General features: G+C 31.8%; 1 protein-coding gene and 1 non-coding gene across 2 annotated transcripts; one reads left to right on the forward strand and one right to left on the reverse strand.

Annotated features, from left to right (window-relative positions):
- Positions 1-7,501: 7,501 nt before the first annotated feature.
- Positions 7,502-11,583, forward strand: LOC7468708 (uncharacterized). The gene is made up of 6 exons (XM_002300815.4): positions 7,502-7,656; positions 7,738-7,968; positions 8,136-8,213; positions 10,698-10,869; positions 11,131-11,220; positions 11,311-11,583. Exons 2-6 carry the CDS (start codon positions 7,870-7,872, stop codon positions 11,451-11,453), a joined length of 582 nt encoding a protein of 193 aa, XP_002300851.1. The 5' UTR covers positions 7,502-7,656; positions 7,738-7,869; the 3' UTR covers positions 11,454-11,583.
- LOC7468709 (uncharacterized) lies at positions 10,591-14,302 on the reverse strand. The gene is made up of 6 exons (XR_008058645.1): positions 14,163-14,302; positions 13,871-13,928; positions 13,488-13,793; positions 13,345-13,393; positions 11,931-13,259; positions 10,591-11,465 (listed from the first exon to the last, which is right to left on the reverse strand). It is a non-coding gene; the product is annotated as an uncharacterized LOC7468709 (transcript).
- Positions 14,303-14,322: the final 20 nt, after the last annotated feature.

A 14,322-nucleotide genomic window follows, 5' to 3' on the forward strand; every position in this document is an offset into this window, starting at 1 on the left:
TCAAACTCGATTTTTCTGTTGCACGGTCTCCGACGACTACAACTCTAACGCCTGTCTTCCCGCCGGTGGCCGCAGAATTTCGCCTGGCTTTGAATCATTTTAAGAATAAAAAACAATAGAGAGAGCCAATGGAAAACGAGGGAATCGGGGAAAAAAAATCAATAAAGAAAAGAGTAATAAGATCTGAGAATTTGTAATTTATATTCACTATTCTTTTTTAAAAAATTCATTTTATGCTTGGACACTGGTCGACTGGGAGGAGGTAGCTTTCATTTTTAAATGTTTTTTGAAAATTAATTTGTCTTAAAAAAATGTTTTAAGTTAATGTATTTTTTAATATTTCTTTAATAATTTTAATATATTGTATTGATATATATTAAAATATATCTATAACATATAAAATCCTCTAGCTAAAGATTTAAAATGACCAAAACTTTTTAAAATTTTGATTTAAATTGAAATTGTTTTTGATTTAAATATTTTTAACTAAAAATAAATTCTTTCATTAATTTTGATTACAAATAATATTTTAAAAATACAATACGCATTTTGAAAATATTTGATTTTAAAAAAGATAAATAGTGATAAAGAATTAGATAAAAGGTTTATTTTTCATTAAAAAATAATTTAAAATATTTAAAATTTAAAAAATAAAGTTTAAGGAATAAGTTTATTTTATCATTATAACTTTCGACTATTCTAGGCATTTGAGATTTCAAATTTATCTCGCGCGTCCGTTAAAATCAGGACTCGCTTTGTCTTCTTGGGCTTATTGTTTGGGCCCAATCAAATGAATCAGATCAGCGCCCGTATATTTTGTTTTTATATCCAACCCAGTGTAAAATCTCGGGTTGCTCTCGGAAATGTTGGGGAGGTACTTACGGGGAACCGTTGCAGCTGCCACGCGGCAGTTCTCAGTGGCGGAGAAGGTTGTAAGCGGAGGAGAAGGGGAAGAGAGTGGAGGCAGGGACACACTAGGAAGAAGGCTGTTTAGTTTGGTGTGTGGAAAGAAGAGGGGCACACTGTCAGAAAGTACGAGCTCCATCGGATTGTTAGAGAGCCCTGTAACCTGAAGCGTTACAGGCATGCCCTCGAGGTCAGAATCAGATTGTCCACATCCCTTTTAAGTTCTTTTTAAAATTGTTTGTTTGAATAAGTTAGGTCTGTTTTATAATGATTTTTTCTTATCTGATTAGTTGTTAGGGATGCAGTAGATACGTGAATGGATGACAAAACAGCATGATATGAAGCTTTTACCCGGTTAATTGCGAAAATTCGTGGTATAAATAGTGCAGAGAAGTTCTTTGAAGATATTCCTGATAAAATGAGGGGCCATCAAACATGCTCAGCTCTTCTCATGGTTAAGTACAGATTAAATTGATCTCCAGAGCGGAGGCTTTGATGGAGAAATTGTCTGAAGAATGCTCTTCCTTATAACCATATGTTATCTTTGTATGTTGCAAACGTGCAATTTGCAACCCTAGTCTTTCAAATTTACGAGGTTGTGGTCTCTCAATTTCACCAAAATTTTAAAATTTCACAATGTTGGTCATTTGATCAAATTCAAAATCTCACAAGGTTGGCCACCTTTTAATTTAAATTTTAGGAGGTTAATTGCTTTTAGATTTGACCAAATTTAAAATTTTATAAAGTTGGTCACCTATCAATTTGACTAAAATCTTACATGTTAGTCGCCACTTGATTTGATCTAATGAGGTTGGTCATTTCTAATTTGACCCAATTTAAATTTTATGTTGAGGTTGGTTATCTCTGGATATGACATATTTTAAATTTCACGTTGAGATTGGTGGCCTTCAATTTTACCTTTAAAAAAAAAAAAAACTTGTCACTCCTTGACTTGGTTGATATTTAATTTTTTTATATATAAACACTATTTCTTTGCAAGCTTATGAAAAAAAACCTATGAAAAAATATTTTTCATCAACTTTGTACCGTAAGTATTGTAAATAGATGGTAGCTGTCATAAATCAATTTTTATTCCTCCTCAAAAACAAAAGTTTTCATCCAAAAAAATATTTCCTACTTAATTTCCTAGACAATGTTAAAAAAAATATGTTGTTGAAAAGGAAAGAAAAATAAAAAGAAAAACACAAAAAGGAAAAAATTTTTGCAATTAATGGTGAAATTGTGAAGAAATTGAAAGAAAATGGTTGAAATTGTCTACAAATTTAATAGTGAAAAGCCAATGATCAAATTGAAAGAGAAGATGAAGTTAAGAGATAAGAAAAATACGTTAGGAATATTGAAATTATGAAGAAATTAAGAGAAAGGAGTGAAATTGACTAAAAAATAAAAACTGGAAAGCCAATGATTGTTTTGAAAAATATCAAAATTAAACATGTAGGGACCTTTTTTAATTAATTAGGGATGAAATTGAAAGAAGTCTTGAGAAAAAGGTCGAAATTGACCGAAAATAAAAAATATGAAAAAAAGACAATGATCAAAATGAAAAAAAGAGGAAAACTTGGAGGATCATTTAAAAAGATAAAAAAATCCTTTTAACTAAATGACATTGTTTTTTAAAAAACTAAGTTAAAACAATCTGCATTAGTAAAACAACCCCTATTCTTCCTTGTGCATGCATGACTAAAAAAGGCATGAATTTCTTTTGTTTTTTTATTAACGCGGGTGTCCGGGCTAGCTTACACGCACCTCGACTAATCCCACGGGCCTGAAGTTAACGACCATATAAGTCTCCAGTGGCCCTGAGGTTTGTGAGACTCGAACTAGTGACCTCTAGGGAGCAAACTTAAGACATAACCAATTGACCAATTGAATTTCTTTTGTTTTGCATGGCTTTTAACTTGCCTTTAGACACTCATTTCTCTCTCCTCACTATCCAAACAACGTGTCATTCTCCTCCCCTGCATACTTATCCATGTTTAACCAAAATCAAACTCAGTTGTCGCGGTCTCGATTGAAAACTGAGTTTGATTATCGCGGTCTCGGACAAATGTTTCAACATTTGGCAGGTGTTTAATTTTATGAGCATCTATTTTTGTTGTTGTATAAATAAATAAAAAAATTCAGAAAAATATTAAACCTGATGTTATGCATGACTCGAACCGCAAGTTTAACTAGTTTACTCAAGTCTCTCTCTCTCTCTTTTTTTTAATATTTTTTTCAATTTTTTCTTTCAACATTAAATTGATCAAGAATAAAACTTCATAATCTATTTCGATTTGTTTTTTATAAAATTATCATGGTCTCATCATTTATGCCACGAATTTACTTGAGTCGATTTAATATGCTTTAGTCTTAATATTTTTTTTTAAAAAATATCATTTGATATATTACAATATCAATATTTTTTTAAAAAATCTCATCTAATATATATTAAAATAACATAAAATTTGAATTTATGGTTAAAAAATTCTGCTAAGAGATGCTCAAATACGTTTTGTACGTTTAAAAATAATTTAATTCAATTCATTATATAGCGTGGAAGAATGATCTAGTGCAAGACTAAAAAGACACGACAGAGCTGAACAGTAATACCTACTCGAAGTGGATTTGTTCCACTTTAGCTTACCAAAAACAACGTGCATCGATCATAGCAGGAGGTTGGATGATTGAAACATTCGTTCAGTAGTTAAGGCAATATCCTAATAGGATGTCATCATTCTCTTCCGAAAATATAGCTGCCGGTGTGTGTGTGTGTGTGTGTGTGTGAGAGAGAGAGAGAGAGAGAGAGAGAGAGAGAGAGAGAGAGAGAGAGAATACATTTTTTATGCAATGCTCAATGCTAAGTTGGATATGCTAAAAGTAGCAGAGGTAGCTTAACCAGATAATAAGATAATATGTTTAATTTTGGACATTTCAGTCCAACCACTCCCTCCGTCGAGGAGGAAATAATGGGTTTTGACTTCTAATTATATCTCCGTCAACTGAAAACACAAATAAATAAAAGAAACAGTCAGGTTTGAGAGATAGAAGGGCAATTTTGGCCATGAGGAAAATATTAGTCATCGGAAGAAATAAAGTTTTGTCGAAGACATCAGACAATGACGTACTACTTGAGAAGAACAAGTGGTTCACCAACACAGCATGTTTTAGATTACCACTGATCCCATTTTGGCTTATCGAATTAAGTGGAATATCAGATTACTACGGGATTGTATGGAAACGTGATTTAGTTTATATTTTTTAAATTTTTTTTTTTTTTATTAAAAATTTAATTTTTTTATATTTTTATATCATTTTAATATGCTGATTTTAAAAATAATTTTTAAAAAATAAAAAAATTATTATTTTGATGCATTTCTAAGTAAAAAATACTTTGAACCGCAAACACAATTTCAAATCTTACCGGTCAAATTAAACCTTAAAAAAAGGGTTCAATATCATCACTTCTTTCGACACTTCTTGCATTCCTCTGTCGAACACTCCTTCCTGAACAAAACAAAGAAACATTTGAAGATGCTGGATTTTCGGGGGTTGGTGTGATTGTTAAGAAGAACAGAGCCACCAGCTGCAACATGCAGGGCTACTACATTTGGGATAGATCGATAGTCACCACGTAACCTGTTCAAATGATATCACCAAATTAGCTATTAATTTAGTGTTTAGCTACCTGTACCATGTATGGAGATTTGGTGGGTGTAATCAGCAATCACTTTATCCAAAACCAAAATTATGACTTTAATATTAACATGTTTATATACACACACACACACACACACACACATGATTAGTGATTCATATGCGTTATGGATAATTGGAACAATATTTAATTAATAGACAAAAAAGGGGTTAACCAAATCCAATTCAACCCATAATCCACATCTTAATCCGTTTAATAACTCAAATACCCTTCAACATATATCTCAAAACTACATGAAAAAAAATCATCCCCTGACTGCTGGGCATTCAAAGTTATGAAATGTACAAATATATCAGATACATAAATTGAATCTATTATGTAAAGGAAATTAATGGATTTGTTTTCGTCTTTGACCCAAATTTGAAATGAGGAACGGGATTTCAGAACAAGTAATTTAACACAACAATAAGTAAGGGAGTCTTCAATAAAGCCATTTTAATTTCTAATCAATTAATACGCTCTTCTTTAAAAAAAAAGAAGAAGAAGAAGAAGACAGCAACTGTATAGTTCAATAATATCAAAGGTAAACCATCTAGGTGGTGGCCCAGTGATAAGAGTTTGGGACCAAGAGGTTTGCTCCTTCTCACTACAAAATTTAACAGTTTTACCGACGGAATTTTTCCGTCGGTGTAAGACACATATTCCATCGGTAATTATATTACCGACGGAATCAAAGACGGAAATGATCCGTCGGTGAATCGTTCGTCGGTAATGTTTTGTCCGTCGGTAAATCCGTTGGTAATATAATTACCGACGGATTTACTGACGGAACAGACGCGTCGGTAATAATTTTTTTATTACCAACGGAATTACCGAGGGATTTACCGACGGAAATTCCGTCGGTAATTATTGAAAAACATTTAAAAAAAATTCATTTTATAAAATTATAAAATAATTAAATTAACATAAATTAACACTGTATAATATATACTCAAAATGCTTGGAAAAAAGAATAAGAAAATCAATTCAAACAAATTTGCAACAAATAAATAAAATAAAAAAATTAATTCAACTAAAAAATTAATTCATATGAAAAAAATGAAGTTGCAATTGCTAAAAATTTAAAAATCCTATAAATAAATCTACTAAAAATTGATCTCATATGAAAAAAAAATCTCACAACAACATTTATACAACTATTAAGAACAAAAACAATTAAAAATAAAATAAAAAACAAATATAGTGAAAAAAATCATGAAAAAAGAAGAAAAAAAAATCTTACCTTAATGTAGTTGCAAGTGAAGCTAAGGAGAGAAAAAAAATTTCATTAAGCATATTAATTAAAAAAAAAAAAAAATTTCATTAAGCATATTAATTAAAAAAAAAACTAAGAGGATAAAAGAAGAAAGAAGAAGAAGACATACCCAAGCATGGAGGAAAAGAGAAGGAGATGAGGAGAGAAAAGAAGAGAAAGAAATAGATAAGAAATGATGTTTTTTACATAAAGTGAAGAAGAAGAAGAAGACATACCTTAATGATGTTTTTTACATATAGTGAAGAAGAAAAAGAAGAAGAAGAAGAAGTAGAAGAACAAGAAGAAAAAGAAGAAGAAGAAGAATAAGAAACGGGTCTGTCTCTTGTGAAATAAGGGCAGACTTTTTATTGGGACGCTTTACCGACGGATTTACCGACGGATAATTAAATATTAATATTTTTTAATTATTCCGTCGGTAATTCCATCGGTAATATTTAATTTAAATTTTTAATTTCGTAAATTTTTTTCAGAAACCGCCAAAAAAGTACTGACGATTTTTCAATCCGTCGGTGATTCCGTCTGTAATATTTAAATGAAAATTTTAAATTAATTGATTTTTTTCAGAAAACCGCCAAATAACACCGACGACTTTTCAATCCGTCGGTGATTTACTCTCTGGAAAATACCGACGGAATTTTCCGTCGGTGATTCCCTTTGTAATTAACATGATGAACAGTGTTCACAATTTACCAACAAATTTACCGACGGAATTACCGACGGAACAAATTCCGTCGGTAAGTCCGTTGGTAAAAATGACACGTCATTATTTTTTTTTGCTTTGTTTTAATTTTTTTTCCCACGGTAATTCCCTCGGTATATACCGAGGGAATATTTCCGTCGGTAAAATCCCTCGGAAATTTACCGACGGAAATATTCCCTCGGTATTTCCGTTTGTATTTATCAATTTTCTGGTAGTGTCTGTGGTCTCAGGTTCAAGCCCTGTGGTTGCTCATATGATGACCACTGGAGGCTTACATGGTCGTTAACTTCAGGGCCCGTGGGATTAGTCGAGGTGCACGCAAGCTGGCCCGGACACCCACGTTAAACTAAAAATTAATATCAAATGTAAAAGCTTGCATGGTTCCCTTCTGAATTCTACCACCACATTTATAAAACATATATAAAAAAAAACAAAAAACGTTAGGGTATATGTATTAAAAGATGATCAAAGAGCTAGGGTTTAATATTTTTTTACCCAGGCATCTTATCTTTTATTAGTTGGACGAGGTCTATATATGCAATAATTGATACAGTAAATCTACACTGCAATTTTTGTCAAGCTCATGCGATATATGGATTTGCCACTCGTTCTTCCTCAATTAGAACTCTAATTGAAGAAAAACATTTTATTAAAATGGAAGGTCTCTTTAAGAGTTGAATGAAGAAAAGGGTTAGGTAGTAGTGATATATGATAATTTTTTAAAAATAAAAAATAGTAAGAATTAATATATTTCCAAATAACCCGTGCAAATTAAGTTATTAGGCAAAGTATTTTGTTTAATGACGAGCAATAAGAAGCAGCTCTAGGTGGTCAGATTAGTAAATTGATACCGCAGAGTCCCAGGCGAATACGATAAATGTTTAGAAAGCGACGTGGTTTTCTGCTTAAATCTAGTACGAAATTAAGGGTCAGATAAAGCAATTGAAAGACGCAAACCAGACGCTTACAGGAACAGTACCCTTTACAGCAAGTTAAAAACGTCTTCGTTTCGTGAAAATCCCTTGGAAGATGTTTTGCAAGCGTTGAAGAAGAGAGTGATTATTATCTAGTCAAGAGGTCCCCCAATCTATCATTTTTTTTCTTCTTGTTTTACCATTTCCTCTAGTCTTACCACGTAATAATTTAGTTGTGTTGCAGGTCAGAAGTTGGAGCTTAAAAGCCTCCTCCTCTCCGCTTCAGAACAAGAAAGAAACTGAAATAACAAGCCAAGCCAAAGCCTGAAGCCTCCCTTTGCTTCCCCCTCCCTATCTGTCAAACCTTCTGCTTTCAATGGCTGGTATTGAAGATGGAGAAGTTGTGCTGGAAGAAGCAATTTCATGGCTTCCTTCTCATATTGTTCTAGATCACGAGGCTTTATGGGACTCCAAGGTATATCAGTACTATATATATAGATATTGTTTTATTGATAAACCTTCCAACCGGAAAACACCCCAATGAATCGCAAGTTCTAGTGCTTCTGGTTTTATTTCTTTGTCTGTCTTTTTGGTCCCTTTTGGTTCTAGTTTTGAAAATCTCAGGGCCATGTTTTGTTTTAGGATTATGTGAGGCACCAACCGCATCACCACCATCAATATCGCAGTCTTCCTAGATTGCCTCTAGACCAGCATCCACAGGTACAACACACTGCTTTACTGTAGCTTCAACTTCTTCCAGAACTCTTTTTTTTTTGGTATTTTCGTTTATTAACACTGTTTATATATATATATATATATATATATATATAAATTAGTAAAATAACACAGTTTAAATATTTTTATGAAATAAAACATTATGTATTTTTAGAATAATTTTTATGAAATATCATAATTTGTGCATCTAAAATATCATGGTTTACAATTTGAACAGTAGTGATTAAAAAACATGACGTTTTACTTTTAAGAAACAAGAAATATAAGGAAATTATGAAATAGACTGAGAAAAAAAAAATCAGTGTGTTGTAATACTTTAAACGAGACAAATATAATAACATTAAAAAAAAAATTATTAAGGTATTGTTTTTTTTTTGATAGGAAGTGGTTTCTTGAAAATTATTTTTTAAATTTTTTCGTATTTGTTTGTCATTAAATTGATTAATAAAAATATTTTTCAGTCAAATAAAATTTTGACTTGGTTCCAATAAAATATTTTTAGATGGAAAATGCTTTTTATAAATTGTGAAAATTTAGAAATATCTTGTTATTTATTGATTATATCAAATTTAATTTTTTAATTTTTTATTGTTATATATTTTATTTTGATTTTTTTTTTACTTTCATCCCTAAAAATTTAATTTTTATATCAACTTTAAGTTTTATTTTTATATGATTGTTATTTGTTTTTCTCTTATTATTTTTTTAATTAAAATTTTTTATCTATCAAATTTGATTCTTATTTTTTTTATTGTTATTTATTTTATTTGAAATAATTTATAAAATTGTAATTTTTTTTAATTTTATCATCTTTCAACTTTTTTATCTGTTAGATTTGATCTCTATTATTTTGATTGTTATTTATTTTGTTTGAGATAATTTATGAAATTAATTTTTTTTTCAATTTTATTATCTTTCAACTTTTTAATTTGTAAGATTTATTTTTTATTATTTTAATAAATTTTTTAAAAAATATTAACAATTTATTTTCCAATTTATTTTATGTGACAGTCAAACGAAAAATATTTTTTAATTTATTTCTTATAATATTATCAAATATTAAAAAATAATTTATTTTTTAATAATTTTTTTATATAAACATTACTTTTAAAAAAATTATTTTTCAACTGGAATAACAGTGACTGGAATATATTTTCATTCGAAAAATAAATAAGCAATTACAATAAAAAGCGAGAAGAAGAAAGGAATATAAGGTGGAGAGATTAGATGGAAAGTAGACATAGATGATGATGTATCAGTTCTTGTACGCATGCATGCAAACTAAAGCAGAGATGGGACATACCATCAATACAAAGTTAAAGTTGAAGTCCTTGCTTGCAAGTGAAAACGTTGTACGAAAGCTGAGAGGTAAAGTGACAATAATGCCAACAATAGCCTCTTGTCGCCACATGTAATGCAGTGTTTGTTTTTCCTACCCAATAGTATTTTTAAAAATATTTGATTTTTTGATTTTAAATTATTTTCCTTTACGTTTTTGGATGGTTTATGTTAAAATGAATTTTAAAAAATAAAATAATATTATTTTAATATATTTCTAAAAAGAAAATATTTTAAAAAACCATGGTAAAAAGATTTCTTTTGCGCACGGGATAAATATAGATAATATTTTGTTGAAAATTGTGGGAAGAGGTTGAGAATATGGGATATGTTGAATAAAACTTTCCAGGTGCTGGGCTGCAGTTTGCCTTTGCTAATGGATTGGAACCCTTTCAAATTGTTACCATACGTGATATGGAGAAAGTTTTCTCAAAGCAATAATATCCATTTCGATCCTACGGACGGAGTTGCATTCCATTAATATATACATTGGATCATATATTTACAAGTTTTTTTTTTTTTTAGAAATTTGAATAATTGATCATGTATTTAGAAAAACACGTCTCAAATAATTTTTAATCATTAAATGTTTATTTAATAGCGTATTAGAGATTGCTTTTTAAAATATTTTTTTGTTTATAAATATATTAAAAAAATATTTTTTAATTAATTATCAAACCACGTCAAAACAATCCAAAAACATCTAAAAAATTTAATTTAAAGCTAAAAAAATTAAATTTTTTTAAAAACACTGTTATACCATAATAATGCCAAATAAAGCCAAAAAAGAGAAGAATTTATTAATTAGAAGAAACTTTAATTTGCAATAGAATAGCGTATAAATACTAAATGAGTACTGATAATAGTATAACATAAAATATCCAGCACATAGGAAGGCCTAAATAATTTTGTTGCACCAATTCTGATGAAATACTTGCAAGGATTACCGGGGGAATATTTTGAGTGATTTCGCTGCAGTTCTTTCTTTCCGTTCGCAATCGAAGTTTTGAATCAGAAACTAATGTTGCTAAATAGTATAGAAGTACTAGAGAGATGATAAATTACAAATTGTTTTTCCTTTTTTAGACTCGGTAATCAAAGTTTCTAACCAATGTGCTTATGTGATATCAGCGCACAAAACCCAGCCCAGGACCGAATTGCCGAGCAAAATACGCCACTAATTGGGCATCAGGGGGACCTGGAATGCAGGCTGTTTTCCTAGATTCTGGTAAAAAATCATCTGGGACTGGAGTTTTTCTTCCACAAGGGGCAGGCACCAACATGCAATCTAGGAAGAAGCCAGGTACGGCATCTTTTTGAATCTTCGATAGAATGATGCAAGTGTCTGATCCACAACCATGTCCACGTGTATGCGGGTACTTTTCACATAATCATTTTTAACAGTGAAGTTAATTGAACCACAAAAAAAAATAAAAAAAAAAATGGAAATAACAAGGCAGGCAGGCAAGATAAACTGAACTTACATGTAAACCAAAATATCCTGCTAAAATGAAGAGGCACTGAAAATATCAGTACTGATCTGGTGTCTTTCATGATTGTGCAGCTTGCGCTCGTGTTCTCCTTCCTGCACGGGTTGTTCAAGCTCTTAATCTCAACGTGCATGAAATAGGCTTGCACATAACACGCCGGCAAGGTTAGGCTTATTCACTTTTGGTCCTTATCTTGTACATGTATCTTTTTGGCTTTATGATAGATTTGTTGCCGATAATTGTCTTATTGCCAGATGCCAAGAATAAATCGAAAGGCAGAGACTGCAAATCTTTCAAGAATAAAAATAGCAAGGATGTATCAACACAATGTAGTGTTGTATCAAATAACGAGAATTCGTCGCCAGCGACTTTTCTTCCCGAAGAGTGGACTTACTAATTCCCAAAGGGGCTGCCATACCACAGTGCATAAAAGCAAGAGCTCTCGTTATGTTGTGCAGTTAAATATCATGTACAATGTAAATTAAATAATAATAATAATAACAGCACTCTATCTCCTTTATTGTTTATCCAAATTCCAAATCTTCATCGGCATGAGACCGTTTTTATAGCTTGCATATGGGTAAAACATTTAATAGGATAGTTGATTCAGGGTTTAATTTTGAATTTTTTTTTCCCCAATAACACGAAGCAAGTTGCTAGTGGGTATTATAGGAGCATGCTATGATTTGATCATCTGATAAATGGAGAAGATCTAGTAAACAAAAAGGTCAAGAAAACAGTATAAAGCTAACATGCAGCTTTCTAGTAGGATAAAAATATCAAAGGAAACTAACAGACATATATTGATAAATAGATCTATAGAAAAAATCGATCGTAGAGTCAAGGCTGGTGAATAAATAGGTCAGTTACTTACAAGCATTGCTGCATAGGTACATTGTAGTTAGCGTGAAGCATGATCAGAGGCGGCACAAGAAAATCTGCTCTTCACAATGATGAAAAGACTCATTCTTCAGTTGGGATCTTGGATGCGAGGCCCTTGACTACATGGCGACATTGAAACCTGCAAGAGAAACTCATGTCACTTTATGATGTTGAAATCTTGTGACTCATAAAATCTCATATGGCGTCAAGAAGCCAGCGACACAAACTGCGTCAATTCTCCCCAGCTTCTAGATTATAAAACTTGAACCATTATAACACATTATTATAGAAAAAAAGTCCCTTTTTTTTCTGGAATCGCAAAAGGCATAGACCAAATGATCCTGGAATATACTTCCCCCTCCTTCCTCATTTCTGACCATGAAGCTGACAAGACGAAAACTTTACACTGTTCATTTTGGGGTGGTTCACACATTATTCAATTTCATTTTCTGCTCTTCAAATTATTCAACTGCTATGTGTTCTCACCATCAGAGTCAAACGCATTTCAATCATCTACTATATACTTGAAGCTCACAAGGTCAGATAATAGAAAAACTATCAATTATATCAAAACAGCAGTCTGGAAGGCACAATCTGCTCAAAAACAAGAAAGTAATCAAACAAAACAATAATTTGATGTTAATGCATGCTGCTCGTGATGGCGGGGAGACAGAGCATGAATACAGTAGTGCTCCCACCAATACAACGGATGAGAAGCACTGATATTATGATCTCAGCTATACTGCATTTTGATTAATCCAAAAATGTCATGAAGATTTTTTTTTTTTTTTACAAATGTGTCCTCCAGGCTTCAGTTAGAGAACTTGCAGGATATTATACGTAATGTAGAAAGACACACATGAATGGCTACAGAACTTCATACAATGATGCTCAACAGTTGAAGAAAAGATGTGCTTGAGAGCTGTCAAGGTCAGGATGGCGCATGCATTCAATAAACAGAATGCAGCCAAAATTAGTGTCATTGTATGAAATTCATTGCTACATCAGCATGATTGTCTCTAAGCGAATAGCAAAGATCAAAACAATATTAGCCAATTCAACAGTTAAAAAAGGTGGATTTATAGTTCTGAGCCAAGTAGCATGCTTGATTTTGTTTTGGTTGCGTTAGTGATTGTTTCTTAAAGTGATCTATGATATCTCAGAATGTAAGACTTATGCAACTAAGAATAAATCTTTTTTGCTATTTGTGTAGGCACAATCCATGCCTTTTTACAGTATCTGAAGTCACGTTTTGGAAGAAAATGCAGAGGCAAATTGAAAGAAGCTGGAGCTTTCACCAACAGAAACAATTTAGTAGGACCTACAGAAAAGAACAAACACCGCAAAAATCAGTGTTGACTTTCAGCAGATTAGCTGATAATGACAGGATAAGCTTTACCAGCTACCTGGATAGGAACTGGATCCAGCAACCTTTGAGATCAAGGCACGAGCAACCTGTTGAAAGACATTTAAAGTATTAACCTCTATCAAATATTTTCGAATTTGCCTTTATGAGACCACAAACAAAACACACACACTCTCACAAAACCTTTCTTGAAAGCCCTTCTACAACTTTGCTTTTAGTGAAAATACCATCATCTCCTGCTACAACATTTCCACGCAAAAAACACGATTCATATACATGTCGGGGCTGTAATGGACTAGCTCCAAGCACTAAAATTACTACCTCAAAGCAAAAAACCTCACTAATTATGAGTTGCAACACGCTCTCGAGCCCACCCACTGTGTTCACCAATTTCTCCAGTCTCCTAATCCCACGCTTCACCCCTCTCATTCTGCTAAGGTGATCTCGTCTAACAGATAACTTCAATTAAGTTTGCGTAATTGCCATCTCCTATAAGTAAAAATTCTTAGGCTTCAAAGAATAATAAAACAATGTCCAGAATCAGATTTATGTAGCAAATAACATACCAGCTCTTTATATTCTGTTTGCAAGGTATCGAATTCAAGACTAATATCCAGCAAAATCCTGTATCATCATGTAACGAAGATTTTTTAGAGCATTTTCTAATTCGATTCTTTTCACCAATACTTTCCATTTTTTTCCCCTAACAAATGCTTTCATATTAACAGATTAATTTCGAAAATTCAAAACAAAACGCAGAGATTAATGACAGAATTTACCTAAAAATTATTTTACAATAACCTGATCGGGAGTTGAAAGGAAAAAAACTTAGAATTAGGGGAATTAGAAGAGAGATACGAAGGGATTTGCTGATGCATATAGAGAACAAAACCTATAACGCTTTTAGTGACACGGAAGATGACCGAGTTATCGACCGAGTCAGTATTGGTCTCGACCTCTGTAAACTCCATCTCCGATGAGCTTCCTTCTCCTTCCATCACCGTTTGCTTTTACCGAG

Source organism: Populus trichocarpa, chromosome 2 (assembly GCF_000002775.5).
Source record: "Populus trichocarpa isolate Nisqually-1 chromosome 2, P.trichocarpa_v4.1, whole genome shotgun sequence".
Classification (NCBI taxonomy): Eukaryota; Viridiplantae; Streptophyta; class Magnoliopsida; order Malpighiales; family Salicaceae; genus Populus; species Populus trichocarpa.

What these genes read in the sequence shown, in the direction of transcription:
- LOC7468708 (XM_002300815.4), top strand. Translation starts at nt 7,870, where the DNA reads ATGGCTGGTATTGAAGATGGAGAAGTTGTGCTGGAAGAAGCAATTTCA. An exon ending in AGGCTTTATGGGACTCCAAG is followed by an intron (nt 7,969 to 8,135) that starts GTATATCAGTAC and finishes GTTTTGTTTTAG; the next exon opens with GATTATGTGAGGCACCAACC. An exon ending in GCAATCTAGGAAGAAGCCAG is followed by an intron (nt 10,870 to 11,130) that starts GTACGGCATCTT and finishes ATGATTGTGCAG; the next exon opens with CTTGCGCTCGTGTTCTCCTT.